Consider the following 24,636-nt stretch of genomic DNA (forward strand, 5'->3'; position numbering starts at 1 on the left):
TAATAATTAGAAATTAAATTTGTAATATAAAATTACAAATAAAAAATAAAATAAATATTCTATTGCAGAATATTTTATATATTAAGTACATCATTTTACAATTATAAAATAAATTATTGGGATGGTGACTCTATATTATTATATATATTTTTTTAATTATAAAAAGCTATTTTTATTAAAAAAAGGATTAAAAATAAAAAGAAAGAGAAATGATAAAAGTGTATTAAAATAATATCTTATATTTTTTATGATTATGCATCACGAACAAGTGGATAAAAAGAGCGAGTGTTGAAGAAGAAAGAAGAAATAGAAATAGGATAAAAATTAAGAAATCAACGTTTAGAATGCCGCAAATGGAACTAAATAAACAAGGATGATAAATAACAAAAGAAGGATAAAAATAAAATAAGAATAGACTTTTAGCACCATCTCTTGAATAATAAAGATATTTTTTTAAAAATAGGATAAAATAATATAAGAATTGAAGTGCCATCTTTTGAGTATTTTCAGTACTTAAGAATTTTTAATTTTTATATACAGATGGTAACTTTTTATTGATAAGAAAGTACCAAAGAAAATAACTAGATAGCGTTACATGTAACTCTATCACGTGGCGCCACCATTATTCATGCAAATATGCATATGAAATTTATGTGAATAAGTTTCTACATTTTTTTGTGTTCGCCTTTGTTACGAACTCATAACGAAAGTCGAAATATTGGTACTTTTTAATATTAAATGTTTCGTCAGAAATTTTTCTTTCGGAATGATGCTTAAGTGGATTGTGTTATCAGTTAATTCTTCAATTGAATTGAATGCAATTGAATTATGAAGATTAGTTAAATCTAAACGGTAAACAAAATTTTAAAACATTTTCTTATTGTTCATTTAATTAAATCATTCAATTATAGTTTTTATATTGTTGATTATTTAATAAATATTAACAAATATTATAGAAAAAAGTGTTAGTTATCTTCAAAATTAACAAATTAAACTTTTCTTAATTGAATTTGAGGTTAGAATGTTTTGTTAATATTAATAAAACTTATATAAAAAATCTTTTGTTATCGATATGCTATTAAAATGATTTTTCTTATGTTGAATTAAAAATATAAATATTAATATAAATGCATCATTGCAGAAGATTTTAAAAACTTTATACAATATAAATTTTCTTATAGATTATCCTATTTTGAAGTATTTTCTTAATATAAGTTAATGTTAATCGTACATTTATACATTTATACATTTATACATTTATATATTTCAGATTTCAAAATTTTTTTCTTTTTTACTTTTTCTAATAAATGATATTATTTTTATATAAAATAAAAGATTAATAAGATATAAAAAAAATATATATTACATTCAATATAATTTCAAAAAACTTTTGAAATTAATAATATATAAATAAAATTATATCAATAATCTTATCAATATAATTTTCATAGTTTATAAATATTTTATTAAGATAAGTTATTTATAAAATATATATAATATTTATATAAAAAATATAAAATATTTATATAAAAAAAATATATAATTATGTTTATGTTTCAAATTTGTTTCTCATTTAAACAATCGAAAATTTGCTTCTTAATTATTTTTAAATCTATTTATGTATATAAAAGTATATATTTATAATATAGTAACATATAGTAAAAAATTCAATGTAAAAAATATAAATAAAAAAATTAATCATTTGACAATTAAAAATTAAAAAGATTTGTTACGATATATATAATTTAATACGACGTCGATTCATAACAATTTATACCAATATATATGTATTTATTTTTTTTAATTATATATATATATAATAAAATGCACATATTCATAATTCAATCTAGATAAAAAAAAATATTTTGATAAAAAATTGATAAAAAATTGTATATATGTATATGTTTATATAAAAATAAAAAAAATATTATTACAGATAATATGATACAATATGATATTTTTATATACACCGATGACCTTGTTGAAAAATCGATAAATAAAAATTTTAATTAATATTAATTAATATTATAATTATAATTGTTAAAGTGCTTTTTATAAATAACTACTAAATACAATTTAAGAAATATTGAGAGAAATATTGTAAAAAGTTATTTATATTACGTCTTATCTTATATACTTCTCAATATCTAATACTGATTTTACTCAAAAAAGATATATAACGTTATATTATCGCAAAAAAAATAGAAAAAAATACCAAGAAGTATAATAGATTGTGATAATAGATAAATCTTAAGAAAAAACAATCAATGTAAGCAAATTGTTTATCATGAGTGTAGTTTATATCAAATTTTATCGATAATATTGTATAAAGTTTTTAAAGTTCGATTTTCGGAATCGATATATCTATTAATAAAATAATTTTATTCGTTATTACGTTATTTATAAATTAATTATATATAAAAATTATGAAAATATTATGCAAATATAATACAATTTTCCAAAAATTAATCTTTAATTTTACATTAATTAAAAATTGTTATATTAATGATCTTATTATAGATTTTTAATATCAATTTTTTATTATATAAATTAATAGTTGTCTACAATAATAAAATATTAGAAAATATTAGTACATGCAATAAAATTTTTATTTAAATAATTTTCGTATAGAAATATCAATTTAATGTAATATTGTTCTTCATTAATATGATAACATGTTAAATTGCTATTTGCAGGTTATTATTGCGGATATCAAAAGATATAATAGTAAAAAAAATACAATGGCAGAAGATGAGAGGCAAATTTTAGCAGCTGCTGAAACTTTGCTAAACGAATCTATAAACTCCCAAAGAAGTATATATACTCAACAGAATGTAACGCGAACTCCAGACATTATTCTTAGCGAGGATCTTATCGCGGGTGCTATGCAAAATGGAAGAATGTCCAATGTCAGACGTTTCTTTTGTCTTTTTGTCACTTTCGATCTTCTGCTTACTTTTCTAATGTGGCTCATTTGTACAATGGTAAATCGCATATGTTATAATATTTAATTAAAGACTGAAGAAATGAAATTTTTATGCATTTTTTTTTTTTTCATTTTCTTAATCATATGAATAAAAGAAATTTACTTGAACTTCTAATCAATTTTGGAACATATTTTTAGATTGCTGGCGAGAGTTTGGAATCTGCTTTCATGAATCAAATAGTCCATTATCATATCAAAACCTCACTCTTCGACATAGTAGTAAGTAGTGTTTATATAGTAATACTTTATATCTACTTGAAAAAGAAAAAACAATGTCCAAAATGACATTCAGTTCGTCGGGGACAGAGATTTTAAGGATTTCATCTTCTCAGATGGCAGCGATTTGCAGGTTTACAGTGTTGTTGCTCTTCTATGCGCTGCTTCATTTGGATCATTGGATTATTGTAGCTGTAAGTGTCATAATTTGGTAAGCAATGAGAATGTGATTATAAAATTATAAAATAATGATATATCATATTTTATTTATTATAATATTGTATAATATTTTTACAGTTAACAACTGCCACAACATGTGCTTTTTTAATCGCCAAAGTGTTTCTTTTTGATGTAAATATACTGTTGATGTTATACAGTAAATATTTATAAGAAAATAAGATAATTTATAACAGAACAATAATATAATTTTATTTTATTTTTAGTGGACAATATGTAATCAACCAGTATTTCAAGTTCTTCTTATCCTTACTTCTTTTGTATTACCTTGGGTAGAAGCATGGTTTTTTGACATTCGTGTATTACCTCAAGAAACACAAGCTAGAAATTGGTTTAGAAGTATGTTACTTTTAAATATATCATTATTTTATAGAATGTCGAATTTATATTGTATATTCATAATAAATAAAAACTTTAAATCGATTTCAGATTTTATAGATAATGAAAGAGAACCACTTCTCCGAGGTGTTATCTCGGAATCTCGTCAATATACGAATAATGAACATGCTGGTACATTTTTCACACCTATGGATTCACCAGACCATTCTGATCATGAAGATGAAAATACAAGACCAAGTAGTTCCAGAGGTTTTCTAAAAACAAATGAAACATTTCCGTCTAAACCTTTACCAAAACTTACATCAGAAATGGTAAGAATTGTATAATGATTTATATTTAAAAAAATTGAGCAAATTTATAGAAGTTTTTTATAAATATTTATAGATAGAAGATTATAAACGGAGAGCAAATGCGTTAGTGCAAAATTGTCATGATTTATTGCAATCTAAAGATTGGCAAATTCAAAATATAATGACAAATGGCGATATCATATTTTATATAAATCGTCCTAAGCCAGAAGGAAGGATTTTAAAAATAGTAGTAAGTTTAAATAAGATATAGTGTTTTCTTCGTTTTCTGTTTTAAAATTACATGATACATTTTTTAAGGGAATGATTGAAGCTCCAGCTAGTATAATTGTGAATAGATTATTTGATGAAGTTGAATTATTACCAACATGGAATAGGCTTGTTACAGAATCAAAAAAATTACAGGTAAAATATATATTTTTCAATTTTGCATAATTTTGCTTAGTTAAATTAACATATTCTTATGTATTTTTTAATCAGTATATTGATGAAAATACGGATATTGTTTATCAAGCCACGAGTGCTCAAGGAGGAGGTATTATTGGCGCTCGTGATTTTGTTATTTTAAGACATCGTATTCATTATGGTAACTATTATATAAATAGTGGTACATCAGTACCTTTAACATCATTACCAAATCGTAATAACGTTGTCAGGTAAGATTACAAAAAAAAATATATTGGTAAAAAATAATTACATATATTAAAAAATTTTTAGGGCTGAAAACAATTTAAGCTGTTGGGCAGCGGAACGATTACCTAACGAAGAAAATAAATGTAAATTCACATGGATTATTAATACGAATTTAAAGGGTTGGCTTCCACAAAAAGTTGTAGATAAATCAATGTCTACTGCATTAATAGATTTTATGTCTTATATAAGGAAATATATGGATGACACACAAAGATCAACTGCTTAATACAGTTCGTTCTGATAATCACGATTAATCGCCATGGTCTTTCATAATCAGTCTGTGGGTTTGTGTAATTGAAAGAATTTCAATTTTTTATAGTATTTTTAATATTCTGAGAACAACGCAATTTTTGGTCAAGTCAAATATAATTTTCTTATTGTGTTTTCCATGTGTTATATACTATTAATCTAAATCAAATGACAAATGTAGAAAGAGTCTATAAGTGTCTTTTGTTGGAGAATTGATAGACTGACAGAAGGACGGCAAAAGACTTTTTTTACATGCTTTGTATTTCGTAAGCAGAAATTAAAATTAAGGAATACTTTCTACATATGAAATATATATAAAAAAAAATTGATATTTTACTTTTTCAATATAGTTATATTTTTTAAATTAGTAAAAAATTTATATAGTATAAATTTATTAAATTAGTAAAAAAATTTATACATTCATATAGGTAAAATAAAATTTAAGTGAACATTATGTTTTATATGACGTGAACATTATTTTGCAATATGACGTAACTTAATTATTCTATTGTTTTTTTTTTTCATTTATAGTTTAAAATATTAGTAATACTTATAATTTTACATTTAATTTTCTACGCAATTTTATTTTACATATTTAATTTTAATTCATTTATAGTATATTTTCAATGTAATAATGTTAAATTGTAAATATAAAATGATCTTGAATAATATTTCTTTTATTACATAAATATTAATTTCATTAACTATTTTAAATTTTGAAAATTTTCATTGAATTGTAATTTACATGTAGAAATATAAGTATTTAGTTCACATAAATTATTTACCTATATGAGGTAATATTTATTTATATCATAAAAGTTTATAATAAATTATAATAATTACTATATATATTTAAATAATACGCATATGAATGTGATTGGTTATTTTAAAATGTTGCATATGCGAAAAAAAATATCAATAAATTGAATATTGAATATTGAATAAATTATTGAATATATTATTAATATAATTATTGAATATAATATATAATATATTAGTATATAAATAATTTGAAATTAAAAATATAATTGAATTTATTATAAATATATTATTAAGAAATATTATTATAAGTTTTAAAAATATATAAATAATTCCTTAATTCAAAATGTGCATTTTTCGATAATGCGTAATAATATTCTTTGTTTAATAAATTTATTTTATAGATATTTGATATGATATGTATAAAGAAATACAAAGAATACGCTTACAATATAGAAAATGTATATATTAATATAGCAATTTGTACATTTTAACATATATTTGTATGTTCAATTTTAAAAAATTATGTTATGTTCATTTCTATTCATTTTAATGCAATTCCAATAGCATTTAACATTAAAGTCATTTTTCTATTCTTAATAAAATTTATTTTTTATGCTAGATAAAAAATAATTTACTGTAATAAAACTGTAAAATTATAAATGTTATTATTATATGTAAAAATAATTATTTTTATTCATATATCATTATATTCACATATTAGTGCATGTTTTATTAATTATATTTTTTTCTTATAATTTGAATGAAAATTATTTGATATTATTTCTTCAAATATATGAATATGAATTATTTTTTGGAACAAATAATGATTAAGTCGAAATTTAATATGTTTAATTTTATAAAATTGACCTATAATAATAAAAAACATTGCTTATATAAATTAATATTAATTGTACATAAGTAATAAAATTAAATAATTTTCTTTTCTTAATCTATTTTTTAAATATTTCAAAATTAATAATCTTAATTTTCATTTTTATTTATATTACAAAATTGTAAAAAATATGTTTATTTTTATTAATTTATAGCACATTATTCGTAATATTACATCATAATCTGTAATGCATTATGTTTCAAAAAATTATATAATTAAATTATCGTTTATTTATTATTTATTTCTGTATTTAAGACACTATTTGCAAACATAAAACAACAATAAGCTCTTTGTATTTATACCCTTTATTCTGTATTGTTACCGTTTTAATTTCTGTATCTAATGAATGCTAAGATAAGGTTTTGTTATCTCCAAATTTATCTATCAAAATTTATCGTTATCAGAAAAAAGAGCTAAACTTTAATGCTTTGTATTAAATACTGTCATTCAATTTTATTCTATTTTATTTAAAGTTTTAAATTGTTCAAAATTATTTTTAGTTCCATAAAAAATAATACATAAATTTCATAGGTAAATAATATTTTGATCTCATATGAATAATTCGTGAACCAAAGTTAATTATTATTTTGAAACATATAATTTGGAAGAAAAAAGAATTCAAAAAGAAGAGAAACTTATAAAAAAAATCATCGAAATGTTCACATAATGCGCACGCATTAAAACGAACACAATCGGTGAAACGTTCATGTAAAACAGATGGCGGTAGTGCAGGAGCCAGAACCGAAATTGAGAAAGTCAGTCAGTTGGTCTCGCGCCTTACGCGTGTGCTTGTCGAGTTAAGTGTTTGTAAGAAGTGTCGGGATATTGTGCTTTACTATCACATATTCGTTGTCAAAACGATTGTCAGCATTTATTGTGACAAGAACATCTTTTCTGTTCAATTCTAGTATTCTACGATTGCAATTTGCATCTCAGCGGAGCAACACCGGTTCAGGATGATGCCGGAAACATAAAGGACGCTTCAAAGCGTCTATGATAGGATGTTGCAGAAATGGTGAGTGTAAATAATTTTTCTTATTATTTCTTATTAATTATGCCTTTTAATTTTATAAAAATGACTATGTAATCTAATAATTCTTCATATTTTAATATTCGAACAGTTAATATTTATCGTTTCAAGCATTTTCTTTACAATATCTATGTAGTTATTCAAAGTATACGCGACAGATTCTCAAGTAAATGTTAGTTACCGATATAAACATATAGATGTTGATTGTTTTTACAATATTTATGTAGTTATTCGAAGTATATGTGACAGATTCTCAAGTAAATGTTAGTTATCGATATAAACGCGTAGATGTCGATTATTTTTACAATATTTATATATAATTATTTGAAATATATGCGACAGATTCTCAAGTAAATATTAGTTACCCATATAAATGTATAGATATCGATTGTTTTTACAATATCCATATATAATTATTCGAAGTATATACGACAGATTCTCAAATAAATGTTAGTTATCGATATAAATATATAAATGTTGATTGTTTTTACAATATTTCTGTAGTTTTTCGAAGTATATGCGACAGATTCTCAAGTAAATGTCAGTTACCGATATAAACGCGTAGATGTCGATTATTTTTACAATATCTGTATATAATTATTTGAAATATATGATAGATTCTCAAGTAAATATTAGTTACTCATATAAATATATAGATATCGATTGTTTTTACAATATCCATATATAATTATTCGAAATATATGCGACAGATTCTCAAGTAAATATTAGTTACTGATATAAACGTGTAGATGTCGATCGTTTTTACAATATCTACATATAATTATTCGAAGTATATGTGACAGATTCTCAAGTAAATGTTAATTATCAATATAAATCTCGATTGTTTTTATAATATCTATGTATAGTAGTTCGAAATATGTGACAGATTCTCAAGTAAATGTTAGTTACGGATATAAACGCGTAGATGTCGATTATTTTTACAATATTTATATATAATTATTTGAAATATATGCGACAGATTCTCAAGTAAATAGTTAGTTACCAATATAAATGTATAGATGTCGATTGTTTTTTTGAAAATTAATCGTGAATAGAAAAATGCAATTTTAGAATATAATAAATGAGATCTATTAGAATGGATCTATAAAGAATTTCACGAAATTTTTTGATAGTAACGATTGTTTAAATTTGACATGCTTTCATTTGAAATTAAACGAAACAAATAATGTGATAGGTTTTATTTAGAATTTATTCTTTTCTCAACATGTCATAAGACACATCGAGGTCGCATATTTCATGTCTATTCCTGATCCTTTGTCCACGATCCTTTTGACCTTCGACCTTCGAGTCAATATGTATATTAGCTATCTGTATATACGTTTAAAGAGACGTATATGCATAACAATTTGTAATAGGATATTCTTTCTTCGCAAAATACAGAATTTTGTAGTTTCGAATGTACTATCGTCGAAAAAATAATGTTCTTTTAATTAACGTTTTCTTTGTTTATGCGTTCTTTCTACTTCGTTTTGAATTAACTTTATTTAAAACTATTCTTATCGTCTTTTTTTCTTTATAAATTTTTCACTAAAAAAAAAAGATTTTAATTTTCGTCTATTTAATAGTAATCGTTATTTTATTATATATTTAATTTTTAAATATTTTTTAGCAATCATTTTATCAAAAAAGATATATAAATTTTAAATAAAATATCTAGTCAAAATATGAAAAGAAATAATATACGCAATAAATGAGGCAATACATAAAGATGGTAGAATAACAAGAAATTTATAAATAATCATAAGAAGTTATGAATATTCCACGTAAATAGTTTGTTCTTTCATAAAAAAGATTTTTCTTGAATAATTACAAATATACGTATATTCGATATCTAGATCATATATATGTAAACAAACTATCATATTGCATCGTTGAGTTTTGTTGACAGTAGCATAATAGACATTGACCTTTGGCAGCGAAACTAGCAGTTTTCTATATATAATAATAGTCTCTTCTAAAGTAAATCGATTTCGCGCGCAGTTTTAAAATTTAAATTTAAATATTGCCACACAATTAAAAATTTTTGTTCGGTTTATGCATTTGAAAAAACATGTTCCTTTTAATGCAATTATTGATATAGGTGTATTAAAATTAGTCAAAATAATATTGGATTTCATTTTTTAATTTCTTAATTTTTTTAATTTGAATTTTCAAATATTTTATCTTGAATTTTTGTCATTATTTGACAAAAATTATATTAAAATAATAATAATGATGCATAGGAAAATAAACTTAAAAAATTAAAAATTGTTGATTTAAAAAAATTAATTAAAAATTAAGATTGCTTCTTGAATTTTTTCTTCATAAAGTATAAAGTATTTTAAATTATTGATGAAATCATATCGAAAATTAATCATTTAAAAAAATTAATAAATTAATCAAAATGTCCAGAATTAAAGTCTCAAATGTTAAGCTTAATCATAAATCTTTATCTTCTTGATCGAAAGACTGTCAATGTTGGTGTCCAATGTTGGTATTATTTCAAAATTTCTACTTATAAATAAAAATAAAATTTTCCGCTTATAAATAATTGTGCATAATATTTTGTTGGACCAGAAACGCGACGTTTTTTGACTAATGTTATACCAATAAATTATTTTTTATCGATTGCATAAAATCCAACATTCTTATTTTATTTATTATTTGTTATTTCAGTCGAGAATAATCAATTTCTTATTTTAATTGGAAGATTTAAATAAAAATTTAAAAAGATTAGTTTTATTATTTTTTTTTAAAGAAATTAATTATTTTTCATAAACTTGACAGATATAGAAAATAAACTTTCAACAAATTAGATTAGAGAGATAGAGAAGATTTTTTTTTACTTGCTCGAATAAAATTTACCTAAATAGTCGCTAAGATTTATGAAATAGATTTCAACAGGTTGTTGATTTACGATCACATATTTTTCTTCCCCTCAAATATGAAAATCATCATCAAAAAACACTTATTGATCCCTTAGTATTCCCCTACTATGATATTGTTTCTATCCTAGAATTGTTGAAATTATAATAGCACGCTATTATAATTTCAAAACCGAAATATATATAAAAGAAGCATGATACGATTCTAGATTAATGTTAATCTTTTGTATAAAACAAAATTCATCAGATGTTAATAATTGTTATATCAAATATTTAATTTTTATTGTGAGTAAAACTATTTGATAGAATTAAAAAATCTTTTATTCTATAATTCTTTTACAAATATTAATTTAAATTAAATTTAATTTAAATTAAATTTTTGTAAAAGAACAAAATTTCTTTATATAACACCTCTTCCAAATAGGATTAATAAAACATTTATATATAATATGTTTAATAAATAATTTTTTAGCTATTTATGAAAAATGGACTAATAATAAATTTATAGAAAAATTATATGAAATTAAAATATATAAAAATTATTAATTATTACAATTATTGAAATTCTTCTCTAATCAAACGTGTTACTATCAATCAGACAATTCTAAATCAAAATGGAAGATCAGAGTGTGAAAAGACGGCAAAAATCGCATAAAAATTTTACTACTTTTAAGCACTTTTAATCCTTTGAATCTTCCTTTTATCTCGTGAATGTTCTTTACTCTTATCTTTAAATTTACTTCTTATATTTTTTTCTCTTTAATTATCTCTTCGTAAATCCTTACAAAAAAGATTTTCTTATATGCCTGATATTTTTTTATCTTCTATATTTTCCATATTATCAAAAACCTGCGCATTCCTCCATAATTTTTTCCTATTCAAAGTTTCTTTCCCATCATGAAATTCGAATTTCTTTCAAGAATCTTCAGATTATGAAATAATTCATAATCATAAACATAGGAATCTCGAAGCAATTATTTTTTATACTATCAATGTTTAATAATGCTTAATAATAAACTCTCGGAGGGTATATGAGATGGTTGAAAATTTCCTGTTGAGGCTATAAAGAACTTTTTTAACATTACGCTCGATCTCTCTCCCTCATCCTTGTCTTCCTCCTTCCTTTTTCCTTTTTGTAACACTTCCCTTCTGTAACACTTTTTCCTTTTGTCTTGTTTTCCCTCAGCAAGGTCAACCTACGAAGGTTACGTTACCATGGTGACGAACAAGTTTAGGTTGACGATTACCCATATCCCTTTTTCATGTATCGAGCGTGCGAAAATACGCCTTGAATCAACCAGGAATCATCTGAAACGCGGAAACACTGTGTCGATGATGGCGATGAAAAGTTGGAAGAATTTCAAGTGTGGTTTGTTTTCATAGCCAAAGCTTCGGGGAATAAAAATATATTCGTGAAAATAGAATTTGGGATAGGGATTCTGTCTACTCTTTATTCAATTTTAAATACGAATAATTAGAATTTAATAGAAGAGAATGGAACGTAATTAAAGATTACAATGAAACTTTTCGATTTGTTCATGTATTATTCTCCATAGAAATAGTTGGTAAAATTTCGGATAGTAAAACTTGTATAATTATCTCGAAGCTGTTTTACAATTAAATCAATATCATCAAGTTTGGATTATCGCGTATACATACTATTATAGCAAGTTGGAATCCTTAATGAGAGATAATATCATTCATGAAAATATTCTTTAACCACTTTGAATAACCACATTGTATGTTTAATTCTATTTTAATGTTAGTTCAAAACTAATGATATAGAAATGAAAATTTTCTCAAGTTTCCTTATTATTTTTTCAAATATTAATTTAAAACAATATTAATTTTTTAAATGTTATATTTTAATTATATTCTGTCGTTAGAATATTTTACTTCTTTCTTCTATTATAGTTTATATTTCAAGCTATAATATTTTAAACGCTTCGATACTTTTCATTTCTCGATCAATTTAAATTTACTTAAAATATCCTAACGATGTTCTCATTAAGAATCCAATAATATTATATATCTCGCGTAATTTAGGATGATATTTTGACGAAATTGTAACGTTTATGTTAACCGAGTAATTTGCCAGCTACGATTATAAGATTCCATTGATGTTAAACTGGTCTCGCGTTAAACACATTTAATAATCATCATTGTCGCGCATGGAAATCGTTAATTGCTCACGTTACTCGCGATTATCAGATACACAATTTGTTCATGTACCATGATGGGTACATTAGTAAACCACCAGAGAAAATGTTCGTGTTCACGAGAGATATGACGATCGAGCGTGCACAGGTGTGAAATACAATGTCAAACGTTAATTCGATTATTCCGCTCGCAATCCCAGTGAACGACTTTTTTATGATTCATTGCAAATCCCGTTCGATACGGTGGACAACATTGGAAAAAAAAAAGAAAAAAAAGGAATCATTTTTATTTTTAGCAACCGAATTTCCCTTTCTTCCCTTTCTCTCCCATCCAAGTACCGAATAAAATCGCGTTACGGATATCCATTGGAAATTTATTTGAAATTAGGTCCCGGTTTATTTGCGAATAGAAAGGAAACGATGGCGTTTGTTTGACGTTCCCCTCCCCGAAATCGGATTTAATTTGTGACTCGAACGAGTGAACGAACTGTTTCTTCTCTCGTTTCGTACCAACTGTCCGCCACTGATCTTCCCCATTTGTTTTCCAACCATCTTACGTATCGCGTTCTCGTTCGCTTCTCCCTTTTTCATTTTTACTTATACGGCCGATCTGAGAATTGACTGCTCGCCTCTTCGAAGATATCTTCCCGGCCAATTCTTCACTCCCCCCTCGCCACGAGCATTGTTTTCAAAGAAAATAATCGCGTATTCGCATTCATTCGCCTCGCGTCGCGAATACCTTCGCCCGTTGTTCTGCCATTCTTGGAATGGTTCACGACTTACGAACGTGTTTTCATTCGTGGCGCCACGAATTTCTTTCTCGTCGATCGGGGGCATCCTCTGTTTCGAATTTCGCGCCGATCTTCTTGCCAAGAATTTCGTAACCGGTGGCTGTCGCGTTCATCCGAGTGCCATTGACATCGAGGATGCCAACCGACCACCTGTAGAAACAAACGAGTTCGAGCCAAACTACTGTCGTCGCCGACTGCTTCTGCTAATTTTGCGATTGTTTTGTATAAGCGAAATGTCAACCGACCATCGTGATTTAGGTAATTGATTTCGATTCGTTCGAAATTTTTAAAAATTTCAATATTTGGCATTTTGACTTAGACTTAGATTTACTATTGGAAGTAGTAGAGATTCGTAATTGATCAGACAGTTATTACTGTTCAATTTTTCATTATTTTCGTATGTATTTTTGTATCTTCATAATTAGTCGGACAATTGTTGATTATCTTTACTTTTGACAGTGTTTGAACTAACTTACTTCGATACTATTTCGACTATATTTGATGAAAAAATATTATAGATTTTTATATATTTTTATAATATAACTTGTTTGAAATGATGGTTACATTTTAGATGACTATTAAGATTTTAATCTTTCTTGTGCGGATTCTTTGTTGAAAGTTTGCCAGACATATTGTTTATATTCCGTATTGCGAAATTGTATCTATTCCGTTTCCTGAAATCATTCTATACTTCCGCGTGTTATTTCGTATACGGAAATAATCGAGTTTTCGATTGTTCTCTAAACCGAGTCGCGATGAACACGTGTCTCGGTTGGTGCACATGTTTCGCACGAGATGTTTCGTCTGCCAAAAATTTCGATCACGTATACGATGTTCTCTTTCGAGCCAAGTTATGTCAAATTCGTTCTATTGTTCGTAAAATTCTATAATTTCTTTCGAGATATTTAGTCAATTTCACAAATTTTAATGTCTAATTTTCATAAGTCGATCAGTTTTATTTTTAAATAGTTGAAATATCTTCTAAATCTTTTTTTTTTTTTTTTTTTTTTTTAAGGACAAGTTTTTAAATAAATGAGACTTCGAACGCCATATAAATATAATTCATCTTACTTTTTATATATGAAACTCGTTGAAAATTATCATAATTATAGTGAACCAATTCCATGTACTTCTGTTAGTCATTTATTACAGAAGTTTATCTCACAAGTTCTTTGAAGTAGTCGCATTTCTATTATATTTTAGAGTACTACAATACTCTTTGCTTATTCTCCTCATTCTTCTATCAATTTAAATTACCCATTGTCGAGATATTAATATTAATGATAATCTTATCCATTTCTATTTTCGATTCTCGTGTATTAAATAAAAAAACTTTGGAATTTTCGAATATTTACAAAAGATTAATTTTGTAACTTTCCAAACCTATTACTTTTTAATTATAAAAAACTGTAATATCAAAATATATTTATTAATTATTATTATTATTATATTCATTAATTATATTATCCTATAAACAAGATAGTTTTAATTAATATAATTTCTTGCCTAAATTTTCTCTGATAACACGAACGATCGCAACAATCAATCCGCACGACACGTGGGCCAACAATCCTTTCAGCCGTGAAATATCACGTTGTACCACGATAAAGCATTGATTTGTACAAGTGTTCCAGTCACGCTGGAATCACGATACAATCGAATATCGTTGGGTATCTTTCGAACGAGTTAATCATATGATGTACAGGAAGAATGTATCGATCCGTGGGTCTCCCCGTTGAGTCTAATTGCGAATCAAATCGAAATGGTTGGCTCGCATTTATATTCTGCACGGTATATAGTCGACAATGGTATTTCAATTACGATTCACGGAACGGGAAAATATATTGTGCAATATTTTATTGATTCGATGTTGCACGCTATCAATCAACCATATTCGATTCTTATTAGATTGAAAAGCACTTGATCGCGGTGCTTTAATAACAATCGATAATGTGAATAATGTATAGCGTAATTGTGAAATCGTATCGATGTCATGATCAAGCTAATTTAGATATAATCCGTGTTTATCGTTTACATTTTGAATCATTTTTCATTCGAAGTTTCTCCACTTTTTGTGATGATGAATTTATAACACGATTCAATTTTCTAATTTCGATTCGTGAATCGAGAAATTGAAGAAGTCAGGATTGTGAGTTATTCGAGTTATATGAGACGAGTTATATTTTTAATTACGTGCGATCAATTTATCAAATTTAATTTATGATCGAATTTATTAACGAACTATTCATTGAATGAACATTATTCATCGATTATTCCTAAATTAGATATTATTCCATCATTAGAAAACTTGCCGATATCAGTTCAAACTATAAAATAAATTTCTATTCAGTCATGCTTAAAAAAAAAGAAAAAACCTATTTGTTTTATCGTCTTAATGGTATCAACTTCTACCATCTAGTAGACAGTAAAAAGAAGTTACGGTCAATAAAACGTTTCTACTCTAGTTACACATCTAGCAAAATTGACGTCACTCGTAAAATTCATTGTCTCGATGAACCACCCTCGCTGACTGATATTTTCAATACAAAAATGTGAACAAAAACGCTAGTTTTTCCGCGAGGTTACGAGATTGTTCGACTGCTTTCCCTTTTCAAAAACTCCCACTTCCGATTCGAACGCTCGAAAGGATAATTTTATTCGATTTACGGAGGCGTCTCGTCACCGTAAGATTTTAATGGCCACTCAGACCCGTGCACTTTACTCCGCCATCTACGTTTCAACGTCGATTGCAAGCCTCTTTGCCTTTTATGCAGATATCTCGAAACACCAACCCCCAATAGATACTATAGAAACGTTGAGAGAAAATTGTGAACTCGTTTGCCTCGATTCTTTATCTTGAAAGATTTCTTTATCCATGTTTATTCTTATTCGTCGAGTCATAAGCGTGCAATTTCTTCTTCTGTACGCCTCGCACTTCCGGAATAAGGGGAATCCTCGATTGATCGTTTTGCATGGAGAGGATGGGTCGAGACGATAAATGTCGAGCCGTTGATTAGAGAGAAGAAACGGATAGAAGTAGGCTCGTCATGGGGAAAGTTGGACGGAAGAGGCTGTGTGTGTGTCAACGAGATATCGGATCTATAAGATAAAACACGTTACGATGATAAAACGAAATCGGAGAGTTACGGTTATTGGGATCGATGAGATTACCACGCCTATCTCTCTCCACGTCGCTCCTATTTCCTTATTGTTTTAACTTCTGTTGTTCGCCCTTTCCCATTCGAATGCTAATTTATGGATGCAGTGAGTGTGGTTAGAGTGAATGAGATTGTAAGTTAGTGTAGAATATCGTTATAAAGACGAGGAATATCAAGTAAGGATTGTGATGATAAAAAATTTTTTAAATTCTTCAATTTGCGTATGCACTTTAATTACGATATATAATACAAATGAATAAATAATTGAACGATAAATTTATTTGTTTTTAGCGAAAGAGATAGTAAATTTCTCTTCATAGATTACAAAGAGCTAAAATTTTCTAAATTGTATTTTACTTTTGTAAAAAACAACTTGTTGTAACTCATCGAAATGTTACACATTTTTTCGATAAAAATATAAATAATCTTAAAATTTAAAGAAATTTATTAAACTCTTTGTTCAAATCATTTTATTTTAAATAATTTACATTTAAAAGCTTTTTGTAATTTTGCTTTCTCTTTTTATATTTTTATAATCGATAATTCATGGTTATATAATTATATCATTAGTATATTTTATAGGCAAATCTTGAATTTTTTCTAGAATTTTTGAAAGCTTTATAATAAAAAAATGTTAAATTAGTATATTTTTGACATTTTAAAATTAAAAGAAATAGAATATCGAGTTCAACGTGACTGAGGGCCGCAAAAGGATTAATCCAAAGATATTCTATTATAAACACTTTTATTGTTTCTCTCTTTGTTTGTCCAGATTATGTTAAAATTCCTCGTTATTCGAAATTACAAAATTATCCGCGGTAACAATCGCGAACATTTCCAGATTAAATCTATATTACCACACAAACGCAATTCTGGATTGCTATGTGGAAACATTCGAGTATCTCGAGCAGAAAGCACGGTTTTCAGTCCGATAAAGGACATCCCTACGATTATGCCGACCGTAATTAATTATCGTGCAATAATTAACGCGTTGTGGCGGTTCGCTGGATTGAAGCTTATCGATACTTGTCGCTATTGCGTATGTAATAAAGAGATGTTGTTGTTGAAAAACTTGCCACGACTAATGAACCTATATTATACGTACAAGTTTTCGTGAAATTAATGGAATTCGCAAGAAAAAATTTATCGATATAATCAAGTTTCAATAGGAAATCTTGTAATTTTCGACGAGCAATTTTTCATAATTATTTTGCATTAACACGACATGCATTCTCAAGATCGTGTTTAAAAAAAACTTTTTTTATTCTTTTAATTCTTGACGAATAATTTATCGTACGTATTAAATTATTCTCCTTTCCGTTGATATATTAATTTTTCAGTTTTGCATTGATGTAAATATTTTAATACAGGAAGGAAAATTAAAAATACTTAAAATATAATACTTTAATAGTTATATTTTTCAAAACTTTTTTTATTATTAAAATTAAAACAATACAGATATTTTCGAGGATGTTAATTTTTCATACTAGATTATTTTTAGTATGGCAATTTTTCATTTTTCTTTGGAAACAATATATAACAATTGTAACGCAAAGGATTAAATAACAATGGAATACCAAAACCTTCGAAACATTAAATCGTTATCCACAAATGTTCATTTCACTTGCACCTATCTGACACCTATTTACCAGTTTCAATAATCGAACCAAGTCGAGCAAACATCGAAAGCTTCCACTCACAACCATATTCCTCTTCCCAATCCATCGATTATTATTTAACCACAAATATCCCATTTTCCCATCCTTCCACTTACATTAATATTCCGACATTTTCATCCAAGTGTGACGCCGCAGATAAAACGAGAAGAAACTTGGAAACTTTGACTTAAAGTTTGTAAAAGGGAAAGGCGGATAGGGATGGGATGATTTCGTACGCAGAAATTAGGTAACTCACGCACGAGTTAACTCCCCGTCAGATATTCAGGTTAATCGAGGTGTAACGGTATAATTCGATCGGGTGAGCATCATCGGATGAGGCCGTTGTCTGTCGTGTACGGTCTGTTAATGCAATCATTGCCGGGGCTTGATCCACGATAGGTCGCTTTAACGAGCTCCAAGCGTCGAGTAACGAAACTTCCATGGGGATTTAGGTTGAGGATGAAACTCGCGCGTTCTCTCGCTAATAACTCTACTCCGATGTCACATTTCGTATCGCTTGACACCGGGTTCGATCACTTCGGGGACCCCCTCGCGTCTCCGATTCGCGACACGTTATACCCGCGAAAGATTACGTAATAGAAGGTTAGCCGAGAAAAAAATATTGCGAGGAAAGATAGAGATCCTTTAATTGGACCGCGTCGTAGATTGGATTAGTGATAGAATTAGGTTTATTTATTATACTTATTTTTTTGAACATAGAACATTTGATTTTTATTTATAAAAGAAATTTTTTAATAGACATTTATTCGTATTTGGAGGAAATTTTTATTTCACGAGACAAATACAAATTTGTACAAAGTTTCATGCTATTAAGATTGATTAATTTTCTATGGAATATCTAATTTTAATTCTTGTGAACTTCATCGATGGTTACCTATTACGAAACAAAGAATACAAATTATAAGAAAACGTTTTAAAAGTTAGGTAAGGTTATTAATTCGATATATTGTGGACTACCTACGCAATGATTTATTCTCCCTTTTGTTGGAGTTTTTATAAAGTATATATTGGTTGCGTGGGTTGTAATGAGTGGTCGAAGATATCAAAGGCGCCGCTCAATCAATTCACATTCTTATTAGTGTAGCGTGACCTAAAGCTCGTTAGAAAGTTGTTCCTATCATGTTTGAGATTGTCTTGCATGAAGTTTGATTGCTTGCTCGAAAGTTGCTTGTCCAGTCTCAAAAACCACTTTGCGTGGAGCATCGCGCGTGATCGGACTTGGATAGGTAAACGAAAAAAACTTTTCCACATTTCATAAACTGTATTTTTCAATCTGATTCGTCTTCTTTCTTTGATCTTCCCAATATATTGGGAAAAGAATCAAGATAAATAGATGGATATTTTCACAATAAAAACGAGTGTAGAAAATTCGGGCTACGAAAAGTTATATTATAATTACTATTTCATCCTTGACAAAAATCACGAATTTACAAGTTTAATGTCAAATGTACATCATTAAAAGACGTATCTCTCGTCAGACTTTAACCCGAAATTTCAAGTATAACTGCTTGACACGAACGAAACACGTGTCGCACGGTTCTCAAGATTCGTTTGAAACAAATATAAAGCAAATAGCAAGATATTGATGCGTTATAAATGAAAGAACGGATATTTATACACGTGAAACGTTGTGAAATTGGTCAGCATCGCCGAGAGGAAGGGCAATTTTCTACGTGGCCGGGTTTATTACCGAGCTGGCGCTTTTGAAATTTTCCTTCTGGCCGTGTATTCGTCCCGGTTATTAAGCAACAAGAATCATAAGTCTCTCCTTGTCATTTTTTATCTCTCCTATGTTTTCTGGAACATCACTTAGGCTCAACGTTGCCTCATAATCAGGGTTGGTCGAGAATTTCAGCCCTTTAAAAGCTTCCCCCTGGCAAAGTAACATACAAGCGTTGCATGTAAGCTAGCTTCCATTAAATTTGCATGTCGCATTCATGAATTTCTGACTCTGGCAGAAATAACCTGTACAATATAATAGGATTCTAAATCGTAGAGCATCAAAGAACGACACGAATTGATGCGGCTAATTTTTATCAGAGAATCTTTGCGCAATTTTTTAACCTCTCCTGTTAAGATCTTCTCTTCGTTTTTCCTATGTATTATCGACTGTATTTTTAAATAATACTCCCTCAAGGGCTGCAGTCCGACTTTTGTCGACTGTGGTACGGGTTTTGCGCACCCGAGGTACCTGAGCAACTCGAATTTATTAAAAATTATATCATAAATATGAGAAAATATCCGATAATATCATCGCATAAAATCATGCGGCTATATAAATTATCACGAAAATTTAAACGATCGATTGATATTTTCCACTTGGATGGATCCAAATCACTTTTTCACGATCATGCAAGTATATTTTCAACTCCACTATTAAGCAAATACTAGTTGGTCACATGTTTGACGTAAACAGATATTTACCCCGTGGCCTTAATGATCATTTTCTCCGAAATCATTTCTAACGATTACTGCAGACGCGTCTCTGGTGGTTTCCAGTTCGAGCATTACTTTGGAGTGGACAGTGTCCATCCCAAATCAGCAGTGGAAAATAATCTGCTATTCCCCGCGGATCTTGTTTCAACGATATCTTCCTCGGGCGCACTTTGCTATGATGAAAATGGAAGTTACAAATATTTCCACATTCGCGAAAGCTACCATTCCGCTACGAAATAAAAGGGAGAGAATATCTCGTGGAAATTTTACAAGAAAATTCAATCTTTCGGGGAAAGAAGAATTTCGCTAATGTATAAAAAAAATAGTAAGCAAGGACGAGAGAAAAAAAGAATATTACGAAAAAAAAGGGAATAAAAGAGAAACAGTACAAAGAATAAGGAACAAAAAAGAGATAGAGATAACAGATTTTAATAAAAATTCCAAAAATTAATTCAAAGATACAAGACAGAATGGGATAATAGAAAGTAATATAAAACTATAGAAAAATTGGAACAAATATATGGAGCAAATATGGGAAAAAAAATAAAATTTCAAATATCAAAAATTAACAAATACCAATATATATTCAATCCTGAAATATATTCTAGGAATTCTAAAGGATAAATTCAGAAATTGGATAATGGTAGATCGAAAAATGCGGCACCGATATACGGAGATCATGGCGACGTATTCACGATTGTCCACAACAATTTGATTCGATATACGAAACGATACGTGCGCTACAGAAATGCCATAACGTAATAATGTATCCCGATTTCAAAGAACAATTCCGCAAGTTTGTGAAACAGCATCACTGATATCTTTGTCGATGATTTGCGATCGATTCGTATTCTTAGACAGTTGGGTTTCGGTCGTCCCTCTCCTCTTTTTGTCCGATCGAATTGTCGAGCTTTTCGCTGTGAATTTTAGGGGCTCATTAAAACTTAAACCATCTGCCGTCCTAATTTCATCCTGGATATCGATGACTTTACTGGCGTTTGAACGCGAAACCATTTTCTTCGAAATAATTAGAACTCGGATAATTTGATAGTTTTGTGGTTCCAGGAATATTAGAATTATAAATGATATTTCATTGTTACATTTCTTCAATTTCCTGTCTCGTGACGCGAGAAGAAACGAGTAAGATTAATATAATTTATATTACAATAATGAATAATTAATATTCATTATTTAAAGAAGCTTGATTCGACTAATTTTGAACGCTAAATTTTTTCCATTTATTAAAAAATAATAAAAAAAAAGAAATTATCAAACTCGGATTAAAAGGAAATCGTGATAATATTTTGATATTATTTTGTTTGTTTTGTGAGTTTTGTCAACGCTTCTTTAATTAATTAATTAAATTAACGCGAAGAAATGTTAAAACGATACGATCGAAAACACGAGAAACCATGAAATTTCATTGTACGGACAAATGTCGGAAAGTCTGGAAAGCATCGACCATGTCGAAAGTTCCGCAACCACGTTGTATTTCCAGCACAGAGCACTCGGTATACGATTATATCGAGCGCTCGTTAAACTATGAACTTTGAAAATCGCGATAATATTTGTGCACGAGATAGTCGCGCAACGATGCTCAAAAGAATGCATCTTGAAAGTATTACGCATGTCATTACGTGTTCCATTACTCGAAATTAACTTTAATCTTCTTCTCGGTTAACAAATTAAAATTAAACGATTCTTTAAATGAAACATTCTATTGTTTTCGCGTTAATTCTGAAGAAACCGACGATCGATAAACCAAAATATAGCTCTGAATCAAGTTCCTCGAATCAATTTCATTTTTCCTTTTTCCAAGTAAGAAAATATTCCGCTTCGAATTCCCCAAGTGTTTTTTACTTTCTCGCATCCACTTTTCTCCACTTGTTTGTCGTACGTACAAACGCTTTATTTTCATTGCCCTTTGTTCGAAGAAACGAGATTGGAAAACCGTAGTGCACGAAGCCTATCGAAAAGTCTAAAGGCGTTCGATTACATGCATCTAGAAGATGCCATTCACATATCCCTTTGATTTCCATGGAAAAAATTCTTTTTCCAGACTCTTGCAACATCTCTAATATTGTCTGAAAATATTTCAGAGTTTCGTTTAGCATATAGAACGAATTCGCGGGGCAAATGTGTTAGCAGTCGTTTAATTTCGTGTTGAAAATTCAGGTTGATATATACTGCAGGAGGCTGGAATTTCGTTCAAAGTTTTTAGGTCAGTTGCGAATATTTCTTTCCTTTTTTTTTTTGGCAACGAAGTTGCAGCTAGTCACGTTCGAATATTTAAGAAGCGAGTTGGCTGCGAGCAATGACAAGTTGAAAAGTTTTTCGGACAAAATGGTCGTTGCCAGCCTATATTTCCCAGAGGTTGAATCAAATATCACAGCTCGTAATCCTTGATCAGGGCTTAGCCTGAAGCTGATTAATATTTAACCGAAAACCACCCGATCGGCGTGTGCTGCGGTCGAATGAATGATTAATCACGGCTCTAGATACGTAATGGAACAATGCGGCGCTGGAGAAATTAATTAAAAGGACTACAAAGGAATTGTAGAAACAGGTTGTAATTAGCAGGGGAATGATAAAGAGATGGAAGGATGTCGCTGAGGGAAAGACGTTTTCCAAGCGGTGTAGATGTCTTCTTCTCGTTCCCTTATCTTTTCTTAGAGTTCGTACCATTTACACCCCCTTGTCTTCCTTCGTATTATTCGTTCGTATTCAACAGCTCGCCGCTGCTTTTGTCGCGCGAAACAATGAACCGAATGATTCAGCAACTATGGAACGGAACGGGCCGATGCTAACTTTGATGTATTATAACAATAATATCCTAACTGGGAGTCGACTGTTCGCGTCCATCAAAATGTGTCACGTAGTTGCACGAGGATGGAAGATAGCTTGTTAGTTGGTTTAGAAGATGCAAAGGAACGACGTTTCGGAAGATTTCGAAGTGTAGTTTATATCGCACGAATTCGTATTTTTAACGACGCATTCCATGCTAGAGAGTTGTGATTTTGTTATTGGGGATATGAAATTGGAGATAGAAACAGAGAATAGAAACAGAATCATTAATGAAAACTGGTGAGGATGCCTCAAAGAGGGAGACATAAATTGCTAGAAAAATTTGAATAAAATAATCGTTTTATTGTCGTCGTTCTTATTTAATTGGAACAAGAATACTTTGAAATTAAGTAAAAATGATTCGTTATCATCAATTACAAATAATCATCCTGTAGCATTTCAAACGGTCACGCGACTAGAACCGATGAAAATTCATTTTGGATCCGTGCCAAGTGTTAAACAACTGCGTGCGCGGTTTCGACATTCACCTTCTCCCACGAGCCTAATATCAGTGTACGCCCAATTTCGGATCAAGAGAACGTTCCATTTCTCTCGTGTCACGGATACACTTTTCTACGCATCAAGGGACGATATAGGAAAAATGGAGGCACGATAGAATATATGAAGGAGAAATAGAGTTGTTCTATACGGTTGATATAATATTCATATTCCAAAAACGTTCTCCATCGCACTTCGTGACTACGTGTTCGTGCAATCAACCACTCGTAGACGCAAATATTTCATCGATTCGTAAACGCAGCTGCGAGATGACGTTTGCATATGTTCACACATGAACCGAGTCTTGGCTTGGATGTACTCCGCTTGGGTATTTACTATTTACTATATTTGCTCGATACTGGGTTGATTCGCATAATTTTCGAAGCCAGTTGCACTTCCGTCCATGGATTATTTGCGAGAAACATATCCTGCGGTGTGTGTACATAAAACATTAGAGTTTTATGTCGTTACTTG

General features: G+C 28.6%; 2 protein-coding genes across 8 annotated transcripts in view; both read left to right on the top strand.

Annotated features, from left to right (window-relative positions):
• Positions 1 to 643: 643 nt before the first annotated feature.
• LOC551111 (steroidogenic acute regulatory protein-like) lies at positions 644 to 5,337 on the top strand. Of its 4 annotated transcripts, none has more exons than XM_016917925.1 (11): positions 644 to 852; positions 2,697 to 2,984; positions 3,125 to 3,205; positions 3,279 to 3,413; positions 3,500 to 3,553; positions 3,646 to 3,778; positions 3,869 to 4,089; positions 4,163 to 4,318; positions 4,387 to 4,491; positions 4,567 to 4,742; positions 4,804 to 5,337. In XM_016917925.1, the coding sequence occupies exons 2-11, from the start codon at positions 2,742 to 2,744 to the stop codon at positions 5,003 to 5,005; spliced, it is 1,506 nt and encodes a 501-aa protein (XP_016773414.1). In that variant the 5' UTR covers positions 644 to 852; positions 2,697 to 2,741; the 3' UTR covers positions 5,006 to 5,337. The 4 variants fall into 4 exon arrangements, with proteins under 4 accessions (XP_016773414.1, XP_006571183.1, XP_016773415.1 ...); XM_016917926.2 differs by lacking the exon at positions 644 to 852 and adding an exon at positions 2,250 to 2,269; XM_016917927.1 differs by lacking the exon at positions 644 to 852 and having other exon boundaries at positions 3,319 to 3,396.
• Positions 5,338 to 7,399: 2,062 nt separating this feature from the next.
• The window catches only part of LOC551069 (diacylglycerol kinase 1), an 81,185-nt gene continuing 63,948 nt past the window's right edge, over positions 7,400 to 24,636 (top strand). For 2 of the 4 annotated variants that reach the window (XM_006571114.3, XM_006571115.3), the window contains exon 1: positions 7,403 to 7,697. The gene's annotated coding sequence lies outside the window, so the exon portion shown is untranslated. Of the gene's footprint in view, positions 7,698 to 24,636 lie in introns of all 4 variants that reach the window. The other 2 variants (XM_623468.6, XM_006571113.3) reach the window with 2 other exon arrangements.

This window comes from Apis mellifera, linkage group LG1 (genome assembly GCF_003254395.2).
Source record: "Apis mellifera strain DH4 linkage group LG1, Amel_HAv3.1, whole genome shotgun sequence".
Lineage (NCBI taxonomy): Eukaryota > Metazoa > Arthropoda > Insecta > Hymenoptera > Apidae > Apis > Apis mellifera.